The sequence below is a fragment of the Ceratotherium simum genome, unplaced genomic scaffold (assembly GCF_057802395.1).
Source record: "Ceratotherium simum simum isolate JZ-2026a unplaced genomic scaffold, ASM5780239v1 HiC_scaffold_43, whole genome shotgun sequence".
In the NCBI taxonomy this organism is placed as follows: domain Eukaryota; kingdom Metazoa; phylum Chordata; class Mammalia; order Perissodactyla; family Rhinocerotidae; genus Ceratotherium; species Ceratotherium simum.
Window position 1 is genome coordinate 6,571,743 of NW_028261259.1, and position 19,882 is coordinate 6,591,624.

At 38.0% G+C, this 19,882-nt stretch overlaps 1 protein-coding gene across 1 annotated transcript in view; it reads left to right on the forward strand.

The window, feature by feature from the left end:
• The window catches only part of LOC147911493 (uncharacterized), a 105,647-nt gene extending 88,518 nt beyond the window's left edge, over positions 1-17,129 (forward strand). Inside the window, exons 18-23 of the mRNA XM_087428034.1 lie at positions 67-357; positions 981-1,139; positions 3,812-3,997; positions 11,943-12,050; positions 14,053-14,135; positions 16,754-17,129. Of these exons, the coding sequence (XP_087284160.1) occupies positions 67-357; positions 981-1,139; positions 3,812-3,997; positions 11,943-12,050; positions 14,053-14,100 (792 nt within the window). The 3' untranslated portion in view covers positions 14,101-14,135; positions 16,754-17,129. The remainder of the gene's footprint in view (positions 1-66; positions 358-980; positions 1,140-3,811; positions 3,998-11,942; positions 12,051-14,052; positions 14,136-16,753) is intronic.
• Positions 17,130-19,882: the final 2,753 nt, after the last annotated feature.

The window sequence follows — 19,882 nt, forward strand, 5'->3', positions numbered from 1 at the left end:
ACTATTCTTGATACTTCCCTTAAAAACCATCTGTATCCTAACATGTTATTTTATGATTATCTTAAGATCCAAGAACTTAAGACAAATGAACATCAACTTTTTAAGTTAAAAGAAGATGTCAGTGAGACACAGAAAAAAATGTCTGAAATAGAGAAATTGAAGAAACAATTCAAGACCCAAAGTTTAACTCTGGATAAAATGGAAATGGAGAACTCACAGCTGGCTCAGAAACTTCATGAAAACCTTGAAGAAATGAAATCTGTAATGAAAGAAAGAGATAGTCTAAGAGTAGTAGAAGAGAATCTCAAACTGGAGAGAGACCAACTCAAGGCAAACCTACAAGAAACCATAGTTAGAGTGAGTTATGCTCTTTCTTCCTATCCAGTAAACATGTTTTAAATGCAAGAAGCCTCCTTCTCTTTTAAATCAATGGTACTGTTGGTGAAAATGTAAGTTATAACCTTTTAGGGAGACAGTTTGACAATATCTTATTAAAAATGTTTCAGCATATACATTTGTTAAGGAACTCACACTTTAGCAACTTATCCTACCAATATATTCACACATTTGGGCAGAAATACAGCAGCATTCTCTGCAATACTGTTTGTGGTGAACAGACTCTAGAAGCAATCCAAGTGTCTGCCATAAGGCACTGGCTAAGTGGGGTTTGTCTGTATAATGGAATACTAAGCATAAGAATGGGGCACTTTTTATGTGACATTGATCCAGAAAGCTGTGCAAGTGGTCTGAAAGGAGAAGAGCAAGAGGCCCAGTTCAACAGGAAGCAGGACTGGGATGGGCGAGGGGAGAGACAGGAAGTTTTACTTGATATCCTTCTGTACTGTTCTGATTTGGGGTGGTGTGGTGGTGGTTTTTAACTATGAACATGCATTTCTTAAGACTGTTTACCTAGTTCATCATTAAGAAAAGGTAATGTGTCTTTATATTATCATGTTTCTCAATTTCTGCTAATAATAAAGGATCTAGAAACACAGCAAGAACTAAAAATTGCTCGTATGCATTTGAAAGAACACCAAGAAACTATTGATAAGTTGAGAGAAAGAGTTTCAGAAAACACAAGTCAAATTTCAAGTATTCAAAATGATTTAAATAAATCAAAAGATGAATTACAGAAAAAGGTATGTGTTTTGTTCTTTCGGGGGAAATTTTGTCTGAAATTATTTGTCAAATGAGAAAGGAGATAGAAGTTGATATGTAGACATAGGTATGTGCGCATATGTAACAAATAGACACTGTTTTCCTTCCTTGAAGGAATTCTGTTTGCATTCTAACTTGTTTTATACTTATCTCAAGATCCAAGAACTTCAGAAAAAAGAACTTCAACTTCTTAAAATGCAATATGTCAATAAATCTCATTTAAAAAGTGAATGAGGGCCGGCCCTGTGGCTTGGTGGTTAAGTGCGCGCGCTGCGATGCTGGCGGCCCGGGTTCGGATCCCGGGTGCGCATCGAGGCACCACTTCTCCGTTCATCCTGAGGCCGAGTCCCACATACAGCAACTAGAAGGATGTGCAGCTACGACACACAACTATCCACTGGGGCTTTGGGGGGAAAAAATAAAATAAATAAAATCTAAAAAAAAAAAAGTGAATGAAATGGAACGATTCAAGAAGTAATTTGAGGCCAAAATTTCTCTATGCATAGTGTGGAAATGGATAACTTACACTTGACTAAGAAACTTCATGAAAGCCTTGAAGAAATAAGAATACCCCATCAGAGAGTAAATCATATGCTATTAGTTTGATAATTATGCCAAATTAGAGTAGCATAGAGTAGTTTGGTGGTGATGTAGAAATAGAGGAGTGGAACAGAGTAGAGTGTTCGGGAGTACACTCAAATGAGTATGAGAACTTAGTGTATGATAGTGGTAGCAGTCAACTCAGTAGGGAAACGATGGTTTACTTAGTGTTTGCATCAGAACAACCAGCTAGCCATCTTGAAAACATAAGTCTGGACTCCTACTTCATTCATTAAACACAAATAAGTTCTGGGTGGACCAAAAGAAACAGACATTTTCCAGGAAAACCTGCATGTGTGTGTATGTGAATAATCTTATACATATGAACAAATTCAGGTGTTTAAAATCAGGTATTTGTGTACGTATAAAAAACTGGAAATAACTTAAATGTTCATTGGTAGGTGACAGGTTAATTAGTTTATAATACCTCCATGAAACAGGATGTATGTATCCATGAAAACAAAATTATGAGACATCTATGAGTTGATATTGAACAAGATCTGGAAAATGCATTTTCAAGTTAAAAAAAAAAATTAAAAGCAGGGGCCCGATGGCCACGTGGTTAAGTTCAGGTGACTCCGCTCTGGTGGCCCAGGTTTGTGGTTTGGATCCAGGGTGTAGACCTACATCACTCATATAAAATGGACGAAGATTGGCAAAGATGTTATCTCAGGGCTAATCTTCCTCAGCAAAATAAATAAATAAATAAATAAACAACAACAAAAAAAAACAGAACTATATATTTGTTGTTATGTACCATCAAGTCAGCTCTGACTCCTGGCGACCCTATAAATGAGTAATGTCCGCAATATCCTCCTCAACAGCCCTCCTCAGCTCCTATAGACTCATGCCTATGGCTTCTTTATGGAGTCAATCCACCTCATATTTGGTCTTCCTCTTTTCCTGCTGCCTTCTGCTTTTCCCAGTGTTATTGTCTTTTCCAAAGATTCCTGCCTTCTCATGATGTGCCCAAAGGAGGGCAGCCTCAGTTTCATCTTTTTCCTCCAGCGATAGTTCAGGCTTAATTTGCTCTAGGACCCACTTGTTCATCTTTCTGGCAGTCCAGGGTATCCGTAGAGCTCTCCTCCAACACCATATTTCAAATGAATCCAGTTTTTTTCCTGTGAGCCTTCTTCACACTCCAGCTTTCACACCAATACATAGTAATTGGTAGTATGAGAGTGTGGATAATCTTGGCCTTAGTGTCTAATTTCCCTTCCTTACACTCGATGTCTCCTAATTCTTTCATTGCTGCCCTTCTGAGTCTCAGTCTTCTCTTGGTGTCTGGACTACAGTCTCCATTTAAATTGATGACTGAACCAAGGTAAACAAAATCATTAACAATTTAGATGTCTTCTTTGTCTACGTTAAAGTTGAGTACTTCTTCTGTAGTCATGACTTCTCTCTTCTTGATGTTCAAATATGGTCCTGTTTTGGCACTTTCTCCTTATGCTCTATTGTGTGTGTACTTTCTTCTTACACACTATTGTGTGTATGACTTACTGTTTTTATAAACTGTATTTTCACATATTCTTAGATACTTAAATTTGCAGAAGGATACTCTTGAAAGAGTTGAGTAGTCATCGCTTGAGAGTTAGTGTGTGTTCTGAGGTGGGGAAACTTACTCTTCCTTATGTCCCTTTGAATTTTTCCACATACTTGTATTTTTCAATGTAAAAACTAGGTAATAAAAAGAAAGGGAAAGATATGTTACATGTATTACTCTAAAGAGTCAATTAACAAGTGTACTTTGTGTGACTAATGTTAATTTAAAATGTAAGTGCCTATTTAATATGCTTAGCACCATGGTAACTAGTAAATAAAATAAACACTAATGCTTATGTAAAACCGGCCATTTTTTAGTCCAAAAATCATCAGCTTCTAAATGAAAAAAAGAATAACTATGTGAATTGAGTGTCATTCGGCTTCTCTTCTATGCTTTGTTAATGCAATCTAAAAAGTTAATACCCGTATATGATCACCTTTGTCTTAAACTTGTATACTGTGATCCTGTCTCAAAGGCAGACCTTATATATGTGTGTTTTTTTAATAGAAAATTCAAGAGCTAGAAACTGCACTCCATGAAGCAAGAAAAAGTGCCAAGGACAAAAAAGAGAAGATTATAGAGATGCAGAGAGAGAAAGAGATGACTAATGATGCCATAGATAAAATGCTTTTGAAAGTTGATGATACAAATAAGTACCTGATAAAAGCAAAAGCAATTGTCCAAAACCTTGAGGTAAGAACAAATTCATTTTATAGATGAAAGAGATTCTTTCTTTTATTGTTGAGCTTGGCAGATAGTATGGGACTCTGATCTTTTACGTCTGAAGTTCTATAATCAAGCTTCAAAAAAGCAAGTGACAACTTGAAAATTAAATGCAAGAGTATCTTTTCATGCAACATAATGATTACTTTTATCTTCCTAAAAAAGTTATTTTTAAAAAACCTAAATATTCTTTACATTTAAAAATATATATTTTTATTTTTCAAAGAAAATGCTTCTTATCTAAATATTTCACACTCTGTTAGATAAGTACATTTTACAATTCTTTATTTTCCCCTACTTAATCCCCTGGTAGCCTATGGGCTGAATCTGACCTTTTTTCTCTAGAAAGAACGTAGTTTAAATGTTTTTCAGCTTGTGTGCCATTACACCAGTCACACCCTTCTTCATCACATCCTTCCTCCCTCTCATTTTAGCCCCAGCCACTTCCCACTCCTCTGTTACTTGGATCAGAACCTAATAGACATTTCACTTCACTGTTCCTGCTTCAGTGGTCTTTTCATTCCAAAATTCGGAACAAGTCAAGAATGTCTGCTCTTTTCACTATTTAACATTGTTCTGAAAATTGTGGTCCATTCAATGAGACATAAAACAGAGAGGCAAGAGAAAATAATCTTAATTTTGTTTTTAGACAGTTGCAGTTAGAACCAAAAACCAAGAAAATCAATTGTAAAGCTGTAGCATCTTTAAGAGTAATTAATATTTCAGATAGTTAAATTATCACATTTTTATTTATTCAGCACACATTTGTTGAGTACCTGCTATGTGTTAGTCATTGTTCTAGATGACATGTGAACAGCAATGGAGAAAAATAAAGCCTCCTTCAAGAGGCTTACATTCTGATTCAGGAAGTCAGAAAATAAACAAGTATATATGTGGGTCAAATGGTGGAAAAAGTGCAATGTAAAATCATTAAGCCACACAGGGTTATAGAGGTGTTGGGTGAGAGGGGGTGTGTGAGAGTAGGAATGTGATTTTGCAAGGGGAGATGAGGAGAGCCACACTATTAGGATGATGAGGTGACAGGGTGAGCTGTCTGGGAGAGAAGGGCCTCCTAGACAAAGGAAGTAGCAAATGCAAAGGCCCTGACATGCAAGTAGTTGAGACATGTTCAAGGAGACAGCCAGAAATCCAGCATCTCCTGAGCAGAGTGGGCAAGTGATAGAGGGGGAAATAGAAGTAGCAGAGAGCCAAATCATAAAGGGTCTTAGAAGCTGTTGTAAGTACTTTGGGTTTTATTCTGGGTGAGATGGGAAGTCATCAGAGGGTTTTAGCAAAAGGACATGGTCTGACTTAATTTTTTAAGGGCTGCCCTTTGAAAATAGTATCCAGAAGAGTGTGTTTGTTAGTGATGTGCCAGCTGCTACAACAAAGGCAAGCAAAAATGCAAAGGCTCAAGCAAAATAGCTTATTTCACACATAAAAGTGTGAGTTCCAGGTTGGCGAGTGTCTCCATTCCACCTAATCATTCAGAGGGTCACATTCTCCCATCTTGTTTCTCCACCACTCCCTCGGTGCTATTTTCATCTGCATGGTTAAAGCCAAGTTGTGTGCTGTCCATGATCAGGCTCACAGAAAAGAGAAAAGTTGGAGAAGCTGAAAATTGTCTCAAAATCTCTACTCTTAAAGTCTTTGGCCCAGAAGTAGCACACATCTCTTCCTCTCATATTTCTTTTTTTATTTTTTTGGTGAGGAAGAGTAGCCCTGAGCTAACATCTGTTACCCATCCTTCTCTTTTTGCTGAGGAAGATTGGTCCTGGGCTAACATCTGTGCCCATCTTCCTCTATTTTGTATGTGGGATGCCACCACAGCATGGTTTGATAAGCAGTGTGTAGGTCCGTGCCCAGGATCCAAACCTGCAAACCTCGGGCCACCAAAGTAGAGTACATGAACTTAACCACTAAGAGACCAGGCAGGCCCCTCTTTTTCTTTTGGTTTTTGGGGAATATTTAGATTTCATTTATCAAACAGAAAGCAAAACGTACCTCTCATATTTCCTGGAGTCAGAGATGATTCCAAAGTTTTTGGCCTGAGCAGCCGCAAGGATAGACTTGCCATTTATGGAAATGGGAAAGACTGCCAGAAGAGCAAGTCTGAAACCAGGGAAGCAGAATCAGAGTTCAGTTTTGGACATGTTGAATTTGAAATGCCTACTGGGGACACCCAGGTTGAGATGTGACTTAGGCAACTGGATGTATGAGTCTGAACGAGATCTAGACTTGAGGTATAAATTTGGGGAATCATCAGCATATAAAAATCATGAGACTGGATGAAGACTGCATCATGGAGAAGAGATGTGTGGTAAACAAAAGATACTGAAATGGAGCAGCCAGTGAGTGAAAGAGAAAGGGGGGTGGGCAAGAGAGAGTGGGTCCAGGTCCTTGATATAAGTGGAGGTAGTGTTTCAAGAAAGAGGGAGTGAACCACATATTTCTCCATGCTCAGTATAGATTGAGACAGGTATCTACAGGGAGGTAACTATCTTTCCTGCGTACACTGAGATACTATAATAGGGTTTGCCATTGTACAGCGTCCATGGGGAAAGAAAGCAAATCACAGGGTATCCATAAAATCTTTATACAGCTTGACTATTTAAGAATTTGTTTCTGTATATTTTATAAATATTCTATAAAATGCAACAAAGTGTATTTAACTCAAGACTTGGCATAATAAAATGTAAATCTATTAACTTTTACCCTATTCACCATTATTTTAATTTGCCTGGATATAGCTGTCCAATATAATATAGGGTTTATTACGTGAATATAGAAGAAAGTAATATGAACAAATGAATCATTAACAGTTTTGTTTAAATCTTAATACGTTTCCTCTGTTGTAGCTTTACAAATTATTTAGATAAAGTAGCAGTGAATTTGTTAACAATTTAACCTGTGCTAGAACTTTAGGGACATCCTGCACTATAGGAGAAAAAGATCTTATTTATAACGGGAATAAAATCTAAAATAAAATGCTCGAGTGACTAACCTTAACAAAAAATTTGGCAACATATATGAAAAAAACAACAAAACACTAAAAGGAAATATAGGAGGGCATGTAGTTTAAAATAAGAAAGATGTCATTTCCTAGATTGTAGCCTAAATACTGTACAACCATCAGTTTTTCCCAAATTAATTTCTAAAGTTAATGTAATTCAAATCAGACGCTCAAAGGAATTCTTTTGCTAGTAGACCAAGGAAACAGAATCCATCTAAAATATGATAAATAGATGATGTCAGCTAAGAACGTATGTTTTCAGGTTATTAGTAAACTGTTTCAGGCTGTCAGTATTTCCTGAGTGCACCTTTGGTCCCATGCCATATGTTTGAAATATGGAATTCTCATTGTCTTTCATTTCTAAGTCAGCATTTCCGATTTTGATTTCTTTTACCCAAGAATTATTTTCAAACTGTTATATATACTAATTCATTTCATTATATTGTGGCAAAAAATTACTGTAATTTCTGCATTTTTAGAATATATTGAAATTTTTGTTTGGCATCAAAATTAATAAATGTTTTTAGAGTTCTTTGAACTTTTAAAACAAAATGTATACAAATTGATCAATGGAAGAGAATAGAGAGCCCAGAAATAGATACACAAAAATATAGTCAATTGATCTTTGACAAAAGAGCAAAGGCAATTCCATGGAAAAGGATAGTCTTATCAATTAATGGTGCTCAACAACTGGACACCTTTCACAAAAAGTAACTTAATTGATCATAAACCTAAATATAAAGCACAAAACTAGAAAACAGCTAGAAGATAAGATAGGAGAAAATCTACGTGATCTTTAGGCATTGACTTATATACAACACCAAAAGCATGGTCTATGAAAGAAAAACATTGATAAATTGGACTTCATTTAAATTAAAAACATTTGCTCTGTGAAAGACAAGCCATGGACTGGAAGAAAATTTTTGCAAAATGTATAGCTAATAAAGGACTGTTATCTAAAATATACAAAGAACACTTAAAATTCAATAATAAGAAAGCAAACAACCTGAGTAAAAAGTAGAGAACAGATCTGAACATACACCTCACAGAAGAAGATATACAGATGGCAAATAAGCATATGAAAAGATGCTCCACCTCATATGTCACTAGAAAAGTGCAAATCAAAAAACAATGAGACACCACTACACACCCACAGTATCTCAAAATATCATAATTGCCAAAATCCAAAACACTGACAACACTGAATGCCGGCGAGGAGTGGAGCAAGGAACTTTCACGCATTGCTGGTGGGAATGCAAATGGTACAGCCACTTTGGAAGACAGTTGGACAGTTTCTTACAAAATTGACACCGCTCCAGCCAGTCACGTACTCAGGGAGTCCCTGATGTCAGCATCTGGTCCAGAAAGCCAGGGCCTTTTAGTGGTGCTGTGACTGAGTAAATGGAGGGCTCCTCCACGAATGGGCTCATCTGACCCGCTCATTGACCTCCTTAAGCTGAGCATCTCATTTTTGGAAGCTTGCACCTTTTTAGTCTTTGCTAGCCATTGTGTGTGTGTGCAAATGTTTTTATGGGGACTGGTGGGAAAGCCTAGAGGAATAAGGAGCTCCAGGGGTTCCTATTTAGATGGGTTTATTTTTTATTCAATATCTAATAGTAATCCATTGTATGGCTGTGGTAACAACGATAAAAGAAATGAATGATTTATTCAGCAATAATAAGAAATGCGCTATCAAGCCACAAAAAGACATGGAGGAACTTAAAATGCATATTGCTAATTTTAAAAAGCCCACTCCAGAATGTATGACATTCTGGAAAAGGCAAAACTAGGCAAAGAGTAAGAAGATTGATGATTGCCAAGGGTTCAGGTGGAGGCAGGGAGGGGTTGATAGGTGGAGCACAGGAGATTTTTAGGGCAGTGAAACTAATCTGTATGATGCAGGAATGATGAACACATGTCATTATACGTTTGTCAAAACCGATAGAGTGTATAATACAAAGAATGAACTCTAACGTGAACTGTGAACTTTAGTTAATAATAATGTATCTATAATGGCTCATCATTTGTAACAAATATACCACACTAATACAAGATGTTAATGATCAGAGAGAAAGATAATGTCAAGATGGTGGCATAGGCAGACTCTGAACTCACCTCTTCCCATGGACACACTGAATTTACAACTACTCTTGGAACAATTACCCCTAAGAGAGAACTGAAAATGGGATATAAAGTATCTCCAGGGGCCGGCCTGGTGGCAGAGCGGTTAAGTGCACATGTTCCACTTCAGCGGCTGGGGTTCACTGGTTCAGATCCTGGGTGCGGACCTACTCACCGCTCATCAAGCCATGCTGAGGCAGTGTCCCATATAGAAGAGCTGCAACTGTACAACTATGATACATAACTATGTACTGGTGCTTTGGGAAGAAAAAACAAAACAAAAAAAGGAATATTGGCAAAAGATGTTAGTACAGGGCCAATCTTCCTCAAAAAATAAATAAATAAATAAAACAACCCCCAGAAAAAGGGACGATGCTGACCGAGGTGGGAGAGGCAGAAATTCCTTATGGGAGAGGAAAAAACCACCTCCCAGCTGTGACACTTCACAGCTGGGAGCAATTCTAAGGTACAAAGCCTTCCCTGAAGGAGTGGAGTATCTGAGTGGGGGAGTGTTACTGCAAGAAACAGCTTTTGAACTCAGCACAACTGAGATAAGTGTCATAATACTTGGCTTTGCTGGCTACTAACAACAAGGGGGAATATCTCTGGAGAAGCTATTGGACATAAGGGGAAAGAAAAGTCTGCTCTTATAGGGCCCACACACAAATTCACCTGTTTTGGAAAGCAACCTAAAATCACCAGAAAGGTGCACATTCCTTTGGCGAAAAGAGAAACACCTGATATGAGCTGGGTGCATCTCAGTGAGAGATGTAGAGAGTAGTAAGCAAAAACAGACACAGAGATCAACAGAACAGAATCGAGAGCCCAGAAGTAAACCCAGATAGCTATGGACAGCTAATTTTCTACAAGAGCGCCAAGAACATAGAATGGAGAAGGGAAAGTCTCTTCAATAAATGCTGTTGGGAAAACTGGACAGCCACATGCAAAAGAATGAAAGTAAACCATTTTTTTACACCACACACAGACATTAACTCAAAAATGGATTAAAGACCTGAAACCATGAAACTTCTCGAAGAAAACCTAGGCAGTATATGCTTTGACATTGGTCTTAGCAGCACATTTTCAATTACCATGTCTGACCCAGCAAGGGAAACAATAGAAAAAAAGACGGGCCTACATCAAACTAAAAACCTTCTGTGTAGCAAAGGAAACCATCAACAAAACAAAAAGAGAACCTAACAATTGGAAGAAGATATTTGCAAGCCATGTATCTAATAAGGGATTAATATCCTAAATATATAAAGAACTCATACATCTCAACAACAACAAAAACTAACAACTCAAAAAACGGGGGTAACATCTGAACAGACATTTCTCTAAAGAAGATATACAGATGGTCAACAGGCACATGAAAAGATGTTCAACATCACTAATTATCAGCGAAATTCAAATCAAAACTACAAAGAGATATCACCTCACGCCGTCAGAATGGCTATAATTAACAGGACAGGAAACGATAAATGTTGGAGAGGATGTGGAGACAAGGGACCTCTCATACACTGCTGGTGGGAGTGCAAACTGGTGCAGCCACAGTAGAAAACAGTATGGAGATTCTCAAAGAATTAAGAATAGAACTGCCTTATGATCCAGCTATTCCACTGCTGTGTTTTTATCCAGAAAATGTGAAAACACTAATTTGAAAAGATATATGCAGCTCTATGTTCATTGCAGCATTATTCACAGTAGCCAAGACTTGGAAGGAACCTAAGTGTCCGTCAAGGGAAGAATGGATAGAGAAGATGTGGTATATATACACAAAGGAATACTACTCAGCCATAAAAATGGATGAAATCTGCCCATTTGTGACACCATGGATGGACCTGAATGGTACTATGCTAAGCGAAATAATTAAGAGGGAGAGAGTCAAATACCGTATGATCCCACTCATAAATAGAAGATAAAAACCACAACAAAGAAACACATAGGGAGAGATTGGATTGGTGGATACCAGAGGGGAAGAGTGGAGGAAGGAGGGTGAAAGAGGTGATTAGTTACATGTGTGTGGTGATGGATTGTAATAAGTCTTTGGGTGGTGAACAGGATGTAGTGTACACAGAAATTGAAATATGATGTACACCCTAAATTTTTATAATGTTATAAGCCAAAGTGACCACAATAAATAAATTATAAAATAATAGTAAAAGGAGAATCTAGGAGGAGAACAAGGGTATATGGGGACTCTGTGTACTCTGCTCAAATTTTCTGTAAACCTACAATTGCTCTAAGAAATGAAATATATTTATTAAAAAGATTTATATATGTTTGTATGATCTATGAATAATTATTTTTCTCTGAGTAGGAAGTAGATACATTTATACAACTAGATAGAACTGTCCTTGAGTATGGAATATCTCCAATAATGTTATATAATAATTTGTGCCTTGAATTCAGTTCTACTTTGATATTTATATTGTTGTTCATCTCTTCTCATTTTCCTCATTTCCCTTTGTCTACCCATTTTGTTCTTTTCAGCCTTTATGTTTCATTTTGTTTAGGTATATTGTTTATCAATTGGGGAAAAATTAGTTTTAAGAAATGAGTTATAGGTTTTCTAATTACACATTACCATCCAATAGCTTCAAATATACTTCACATCAAATATCTATTTGCTATTCATTTTAGGGTTAAAAATTGTGTCTTTCCTGTTTTTGTATATTTCGAGTTTGCTGTTGTAAAATGTTCTTACCAGATCAAGGTAGTCAACAAGACTTTGAAACTTCTCTAAAATTACTTTATTTGTCTTTTCTTTAAAAAATTTAGGAAAATGTTGCTTTAACAGCTAAGCTCTCTAAAGAAGTTGAATATCTGCAGCAAGCTGGTGAAAGTAGACGTAGAGAAGAAGAGAAATGCCAAGAAGTTGGAGAAGGAGTATGTCTTTGTCTCAATTGACTATGACTTCAATAGCTTAAATTTCCCTTCTAAACTGTCTAAATTTCTTTGCATTAGTTAACTTTTTAAAATATATTAAGATATTATTATTGCTTTTTGTAAAATAAATACAAACATCTACAGATTTCAAATTTATTAAATTCTCTTTACGCATACAAAGATTTTAAAAACAAGCACAATTCTGATCAATGACTAACATACTATGTCTTTGGATGCTTCTTGCTCAGTAATATATAACCAGCTTAAAAATGGCCTTATGGGGGCCAGCCCGGTGGCACAAGCAGTTAAGTGTGCACGCTCCACTATGACAGCCATGGGTACCCAGGTTCGGATCCCGGGCGCGCACCCACACACTGCTTGTTAAAACGATGCTGTGGCAGCATCCCATATAAAGTAGAGGAAGATGGGCACGGATGTTAGCCCAGGGCCAGTCTTCCTCAGCAAAAAAGAGGAGGATTGGCATTGGGTGTTAGCTCAGGGCTGGTCCTCCTCACCAAAAAAATAAAAAAATATATGGCCTTATATTTGAAGGTGAGTATTCAGAACGTGTGCATGTGTTTAGTTGTTTGACAAAGCTTTCTGTTGGTTCTCTTAATTTTATTTTTTAATTCCTGTTGTGTTTTTGTGTAAAGGTTGTATTTCCTTTTATTTTTTTAATTTTGTTTTGTTTTGATGAGGAAGATTAGCCCTGAGCTAACATCTGTTGCCAATCCTCCTCATTTTGCTGAGGAAGATCGGCCCTTGGCTAACATCCGTGCCCATCGTCCTCTACTTTATATGGTACACCACCAGAGCACGGCTTGATGAGTGGTGCGTAGTTCTGCGCCCACTTTCTGAACCTGGGAACCCTGGGCCGCCGTAACAGAGCATGTGAGCTTAACCACTACACCACCCGTTCGGCCCTTGTATTTCCTTTTAAATTGTAGTACTCAGTGCCCAAGAGCATATCCTCTTTTTATTGATTTATTTACATATAGTACCACATATAATAGTGTTCCTAAGGTCCTTTGTGGTGTAGCATAATGAAAAGGAAATTAAACAGAAAGTCAGGGAATCTGAATTAGAAATATAATGTTGCCAGTTATTAATGTCTCCGGTCCTCACATTCATAATCAATAAAAGGATAGGTTTGTATTAGAGCATTTCTTAAGATACCCTCTGACTCCTAACACTTTTATTCTTCCTCTAAGTGTTTAATGAATGAATATTAAGTGACGATATCTAATTTTGCCCAAAAAGTAGCACTCTGAATCTTCATGCGTTCTTCATGCGTCCTCACCAGACTCATCATCTGAGTCGATAGGACCGTTGGTTTTCATGGAGCTTATACCTATTAAATTCATCATTATAAAAAGCAGTTTGACTTACAGGATAGAATCAGCAGATATTTTCAGTCTCTAAGAAAGGCAGAAAGTCTCATAAATTAGCATTGCCGATTCATGCTCAAACAGTTCACAAAATGTCTTTCTCTACTGGGCACAACAAGCAGAGTTTGGCCTCTGACTGTGTCATCTCAGATCAGAGCTGCAGCATGGGTTTGCTTGCCTGACCATGTAGACAGGAAGCTGCTTTTTGCCTTTGTGCTCTGGTAATTTCTGTAGCTTCAAGATGTTTCTAGTGCTTCATGGTAACGACCCAATTATTTGTTTTATGGTGCCCCCAAATGTAATTTTGCTCAATATCCAATTAATAGCTATTGGGGTTTCAGAAATTTAAAAATAATTGGTATCTTAATGATAAAAAAAAAAATCCCCTGCAACCAAACAGAACATTTCCAATTTGATGGTGTTATTTATAGCTTTCAAGTGTGTGATATCAGGAGGGTATCATGGGGACTTATCTACTGCTGCCTACGTATACTATGTCAATGTGATGTATCTTATCAGGAAATTCTTGACAGCGGTTCTGTTTATTCTTCCATTAAAATTAGTTGCTGGCATTTTACATATTTCTGTTGTTCTTAATGGAATTACTCCTACAGAAGCTGCTGTCGAGGATCAAAAGATGCAAGGAGGTGACTGAGATGTAATCTTAGAGGAAATCAACAGGCCTAAGAAACTTCAAGTAAGTAGAAAATGCTGATACTTCCTGATGTTTTCCATCTTACTTCTCAATATACTTACACATTTGAAGACTACTATTATATATGCGACAGTCAAGAATAAACCTAAGGGCCGGCCCCGTGGCTTGGTGGTTAAGTGAGCGCGCTCCACTGCTGGCGACCCGGGTTCGGATCCCGGGCTCGCACCGACGTGCTGCTTCTCTGGCCATGCTGAGGCCGCGTCCCACATACAGCAACTAGAGGGATGTGCAGCTATGACATACAACTATCTACTGGGGCTTTGGGGGGAAAAAATAAATAAATAAAATCTTTAAAAAAAAAAAAAAAGAATAAACCTAAGTTAATCACTAATTTAGAAAGAATTATCTTTGAAGTGAACTCATTGGGATCATATATATCCTGTGACATCTCCTTAGTTTGCTGTATTCTCAACTATTTATCCATTATAGCTTCTGGAAAAATATGAATTTTACCCTTGCATTGTCACATCTTTACATATTAGTGAAGATACCTTCAGTACTATAAAAGAATGACTTAACTATCAGGGTAGAAGATCCCTTCCCAATAAAAATACAAGCATGTCTTAATAGATTTTAACCATGTGCACCATAAAAATATAATCAGTACACAGTAAAAATAAGTTAATGTTATCCTACTTGTTCTTAATACTGAAAATACAGATTGATGCTCACTGGCAAACTGAAGCTTATCTTAGGCACTGTTTTCAAATCCAATGATCCAATTTCTGCATATCCATTCCTCAAACTACACCTTTTCCCATATTTCTACCTCCTGTGTTGCATTTGAAGAAAGAGAATCCTGACCAGCCGTTGGGGCAGCTTTGTGTAGTGGGACCAGCACTGAGCTAAAGTCAGAAATGAGTCTCCAGGCTGAGGACCCTCACACGACGGCCTGTGCGCTCGTGAGGATGACAGCTGACCGTCTAGATTATCCATAGACTTGTAAGGGTCAGACTCAGAGTCGTGTGTGAAAGCACACTGAACATGCTAGCTGTCGTCAAACGTAAGATGATATTTGTGTGTGTTATTGTCCACTCATTTAAAAAAAAATTAGAGATAGTGTTAAAGATGTCGTCTAGTATGTATTTAGTGTGAACGGCCCTAGTGTCTATCGCAGGACAGTCGCAGCTCCTACCTGGGACACTTCAAGGGATAAAAATGAAACTTTCGTTCTTACAGAATCGTCAGGAACATTACTTTTGATTTGTAAGTGACTTGCAGGTATATATTGTACCTGAATTCAAAATAATTCAAAAGAAATGGACATTGAGAATCTTCCCCACACATTTTACCATTCCTGTGTAAATAGTCCACGACCCAGTGGATTATTCCACTTTATAAGCACCTCACAGTTTTCTGCAATTTTACCTAAATTTTACAAAACAGTTCTTTTACAGACATAGTATAAAATACTTAATAATGTATGCTTTATCATTCTAAGGTTTATTTAGTTAACGAATATGTGTTGAGTAGTGACAGTACACTGAATGACTGGCGGTGGACCCCACACAAACTGTGTCATGGAAGAAGCCCTCCAGGTGTCCCCACTGCTGTGGAGAGTGACAGAGAGGGACAGCTCTCCCTGCTGTCATCACGGGGACAGAAACCACTGCTGTGGAGGTGGACAGTGAGGGACAGCTCTCCCTGCTGTCATCACAGGTGACACCCCACTGCCGTGGTAGGTGACAGAGAGGGACAGCTCTCCCTGCTGCCATCACGGGGACAGATCCCACTGCCGTGGAGGGTACAGTGAGGGACAGCTCTCCCTGCTGCCATCATGGGGACAGACCCCAATGCTGTGGACGTTGACAGTGAGGGACAGCTCTCACTGCTGCTGTCACGGGAGAGACCCCACAAATTCAAATGTTTAATTCCTTTTGTCAATATTTGGATCTCTCTGTAACTGTTTTTAAGTGAAATAAGTAAAGGAGTAGTCTAGAGGATTATATAAATCAAAAACTGACCAACTCAGAATTCAAGGACATAGTCTCTAATATATCAGTCTAAAATATTTTAATGTCAGTTTTTAATTTTAATTATAAAAGGTATTCTGAATTATCTCAACAACTTAAAATAGTTGATAAGAGCGGTTACGCTAGATTCACTTTTATGAATATAATTATTTGAAAATAAATATTGTTTATAAAGAAATAGATGTAGCTGTAGTGCTTTTTAAAGGCTCAAGGGAAGTTTTCTGAAGATGATAAATATTCTCTAAAATACACACTATTTGTTTAGCACAACGGTTTTTTTTTTTCCTAAAAATAGGTCAAAAGAAAATCAAACTCAATTAATTAATGTTTGATTCACTTTGAATCTCCAGTTGATGCATTCTGAATAAGACTTTATTACTTCTCGGTTTTATGTGCAACAGGGTTTTCTTAACAATTCATTTTGTCAGAAAATGGGGAATAAACTTCTCCAACTCTGCTGAAGTGAAATATACATTTTTAATGACCAAACCTGAGGAAGTTAATGACCACATTGACATTTTTCACTCTTCACGTCTCTACGGTTTTAACATCCTGTCCACCGCCAGTCGTCCTTGCTTTTTGTGTATTTTTTAGGAGATGACTTTTGTTTTTTATTTTTTTTCTCAGAAGAACAAAAACCTGGAGTTGAGCAAGTGGATCCTCATCGGGTCCCCTGTCACACGTCCTCAGGAAGAGCTGTGCCCACGTGCCAGACTCAGTAGACCCCTCTCCCATCGCTTTCCTGGGGACTGGTGTCCCTTGTTTGGAAATGACTGTATCTGTTACTTTATTTGTCTGTCATTGGTAACGATGTCAGTCTCTAACTTAATTTCAATTCAGTTGTCACTTTGCTACTAGAGTTAGAAGATGAAGGAATAGGAAATTAAGGCATTCCAGTAATTTAGAAAAGTGACAGCAATACCTTCTTCCTAAATGTGGTAATACTTTAGAAGCTGGATTGTTTTATTTCTTTATATATTATTGTAAATAATAAAGTCATTGAAGGAAATTTCCAGTCTCTGTGTGTATATTTCATTAATGTAAAGTTATCCACACGTGACTTAGATAATACATCAATTAATATATATCATCATTTAATTAACAAAATTATACACTCCTTTTTTAATACTTTACACATTCAGTAAATGTTTAATTAGTAGCTCCAGTAACAACTCCACATAAGGTTAGTTAATATTTCTCGGTGGGGTACTCAGGCTGTATTTGGCTCTCCTCTCTCATTTGTTGACTGAATTTTGCTGTGAAATTATACACGCCTTCTGGATTTAAGTTGTTAAAGGATCACAGGTGCTGGGACCTCTCCAGTTTCTAGTCTTAATCTTCCTTTGCTGTAACAACTGCAAGACATCTGTCTCCCTTTTCTGTTGCCCACCCACCCCACACCATGTACCAGCACTCTCACTTGGTTGGCTTGTTACTTGACTTTATGCTCTATTTCACTTCACTCACAGCTGGAGGAACCTCATCGAACATTTATTCCACCCTTTCATTTTAGACATGAGCAGCCAGCACCAATATCTTTCAAAGTAATATTCCTAACACTGGGGTCACCACAAACACATAAGGCATCTGTGGATGGCTTCACACGGTCTGTAAAACCTCTGAAATTTTATGTTCACTTTTGTGTGTGGATTCATTTTTCTAGGATAGTAGGGTCCATTCTTTCTTTTAACATACTCTCCGAGGGGTCTATTACCCTACAAGAGGTTAAGAACTATGGTTTTACACAGTATCCGATATTACTTTTGTTTCACGTGACTTTGAAAAACCACATAAAACAGCAAGTTGCATAAGGTTCAGAAAAGAGTTAGTGATTTCAAGGCATTCTTGGCTCTTTGGCAAGAAGACTCATTCAAAGGAAGAGATTATGAATTGCATCTAGCAAGACTTTCAAGTCTATGGATTGGAAAATTTCCCTTACCTTAACATCCTGTCATAGGGTTCACTAGGGTGAAGGGGAAATTTTCCCTTCCTATAATCCTCTCCCGCAGGCATGTCCCTCGGCAGTCTTGTTTGTTCTTTGCACCCAAAAAAGACACTAACACAGCTGAAGGTCTGATTCTTTACTATGTCTGCTCCTCCACTGAAGAAGAGTAATGTGAAGTAGTAGGTAAGTTCATCTGGGTGATAACTACTTTAATGCCATTAAAAATATAATCAGTCTTCATATATCAGGTTTAGTAGAATGTTGCTTAACTCTTGAATTTGGATGTCCATTTCCTTCCACAGATTTGGGAAGTTTTCAGCCATTATTTCTTCATAGAAACGTTTTGTCCCTTTCTCTTTCCTTCTGGAAGTACCATGATGCATATATTGGTCCATTTGCTAATGTCTCGTAAATACCTTAGGCTCTCTTCACTGCTCTTTATTCTTTTTGGTTTTTGCCTCTCTGCCTGCATCATTTCAAATGATCTGTCTTCAACTTTGTTGATTCTTTCTTCTATTTGATAAAGTCTGCTACTGAACCCCTCTCGTGAATTTTTCAATTTAGTTATTGTATTCTTCAGCTCCAGAATTTGTTGGGTTCCTTTTTATAGTTCCCATCTGTTTAATATTCTCATTCCGTGCATAATCCTCTTCCTGATTTCCTTTAGTTATCTATCAGCATTCTCTTGTAGATCTTTGAGTTTCTTTGTAACTATTATTTTGAATTCTTTGTCAGGTAATTCATAGTTCACTGTTTCTTTAGAGTTGATGTCTGGAGATTTAATTTGTTTCTTTGATTGGGCCATGTTTCTCTGTTTCTTTGTGTGCTTTTTGACGTTTTGCTGAGTTTTATGCGTTTGAAGAAGCAGCCACCTCTTCCAGTCTTTGTGGGCTGCTTCATACAGGGGAAGACCTTCGTCAATCAGCCCAGTGCTAGATTGTGAGGTCCTCTGAAATCTTTTTGGCGGGATGTGACTTCTCTAGGCTTGTGTGCATAATTTGCCAATTGGAGAGGTTGGCCAGTTTCTCTTTCAGGCGCTCATAATCTCTTGCTCCCTCTGGTGTCTGTCTGCAGTACTGCAGGTTCTTTGGTGCTGCAACAGGAAGCCATCCCACTCTCCTTTGTTCTCATTGGCCCCCAGGCATCCAAATTATGTCAGCTCCCCAGCAGCACCCCAAATCAAGTGAGATAGAAACCAGTCCCGATGGCAGCCCTCCAAAAAGCTGGCACACAAGACACATGGTCTACGTTCCTCCCTGCCTCCTGAGGATGAAGCTGTGAGTTGGGTACCTTCTCCTGATGGTGGTGAGCCACACCGGCCTCTGTCTGGGGCACTGCAGGCCCTCTGGTGCCAGACCATGCTAGTTCCATCAGCACTCAGGTCAGGTGAGACACAAACCAGTCTTCGGGCAGCCCTCCAAAAGACAGAAATTTGCATGAATTCTCCTCTCGCCTCTTTCCCCTACTCCCCATGATGGAGAAACCATGAGCAGGGCTGCGCTGTGCTCGCTTCAAGGAAAGGTGGCCGTGGGTAAAATGAAAGGGTTCTTCTGACCCACTTCAGGGTGGGTGTTCTCAGCTTTGCCCTCGACTAGGGTACTGCAAATTGTTTAGTGACTTCTGAAGTCCTCACAAAGGTGTTTTGGTCCATATATTGCCGGTAAGTCTGTGTCTGTGGGGAAAAGAGAGCTGGGACTGTGTATTTCTCCATCTTGTTGACGTCTCCCTCAGAATGTTGCTTAACTCATGATCTGAGTTTCAGTATCATATGATGAATGATTTTGAAGGAACAATGATGAAAATCAGCAATG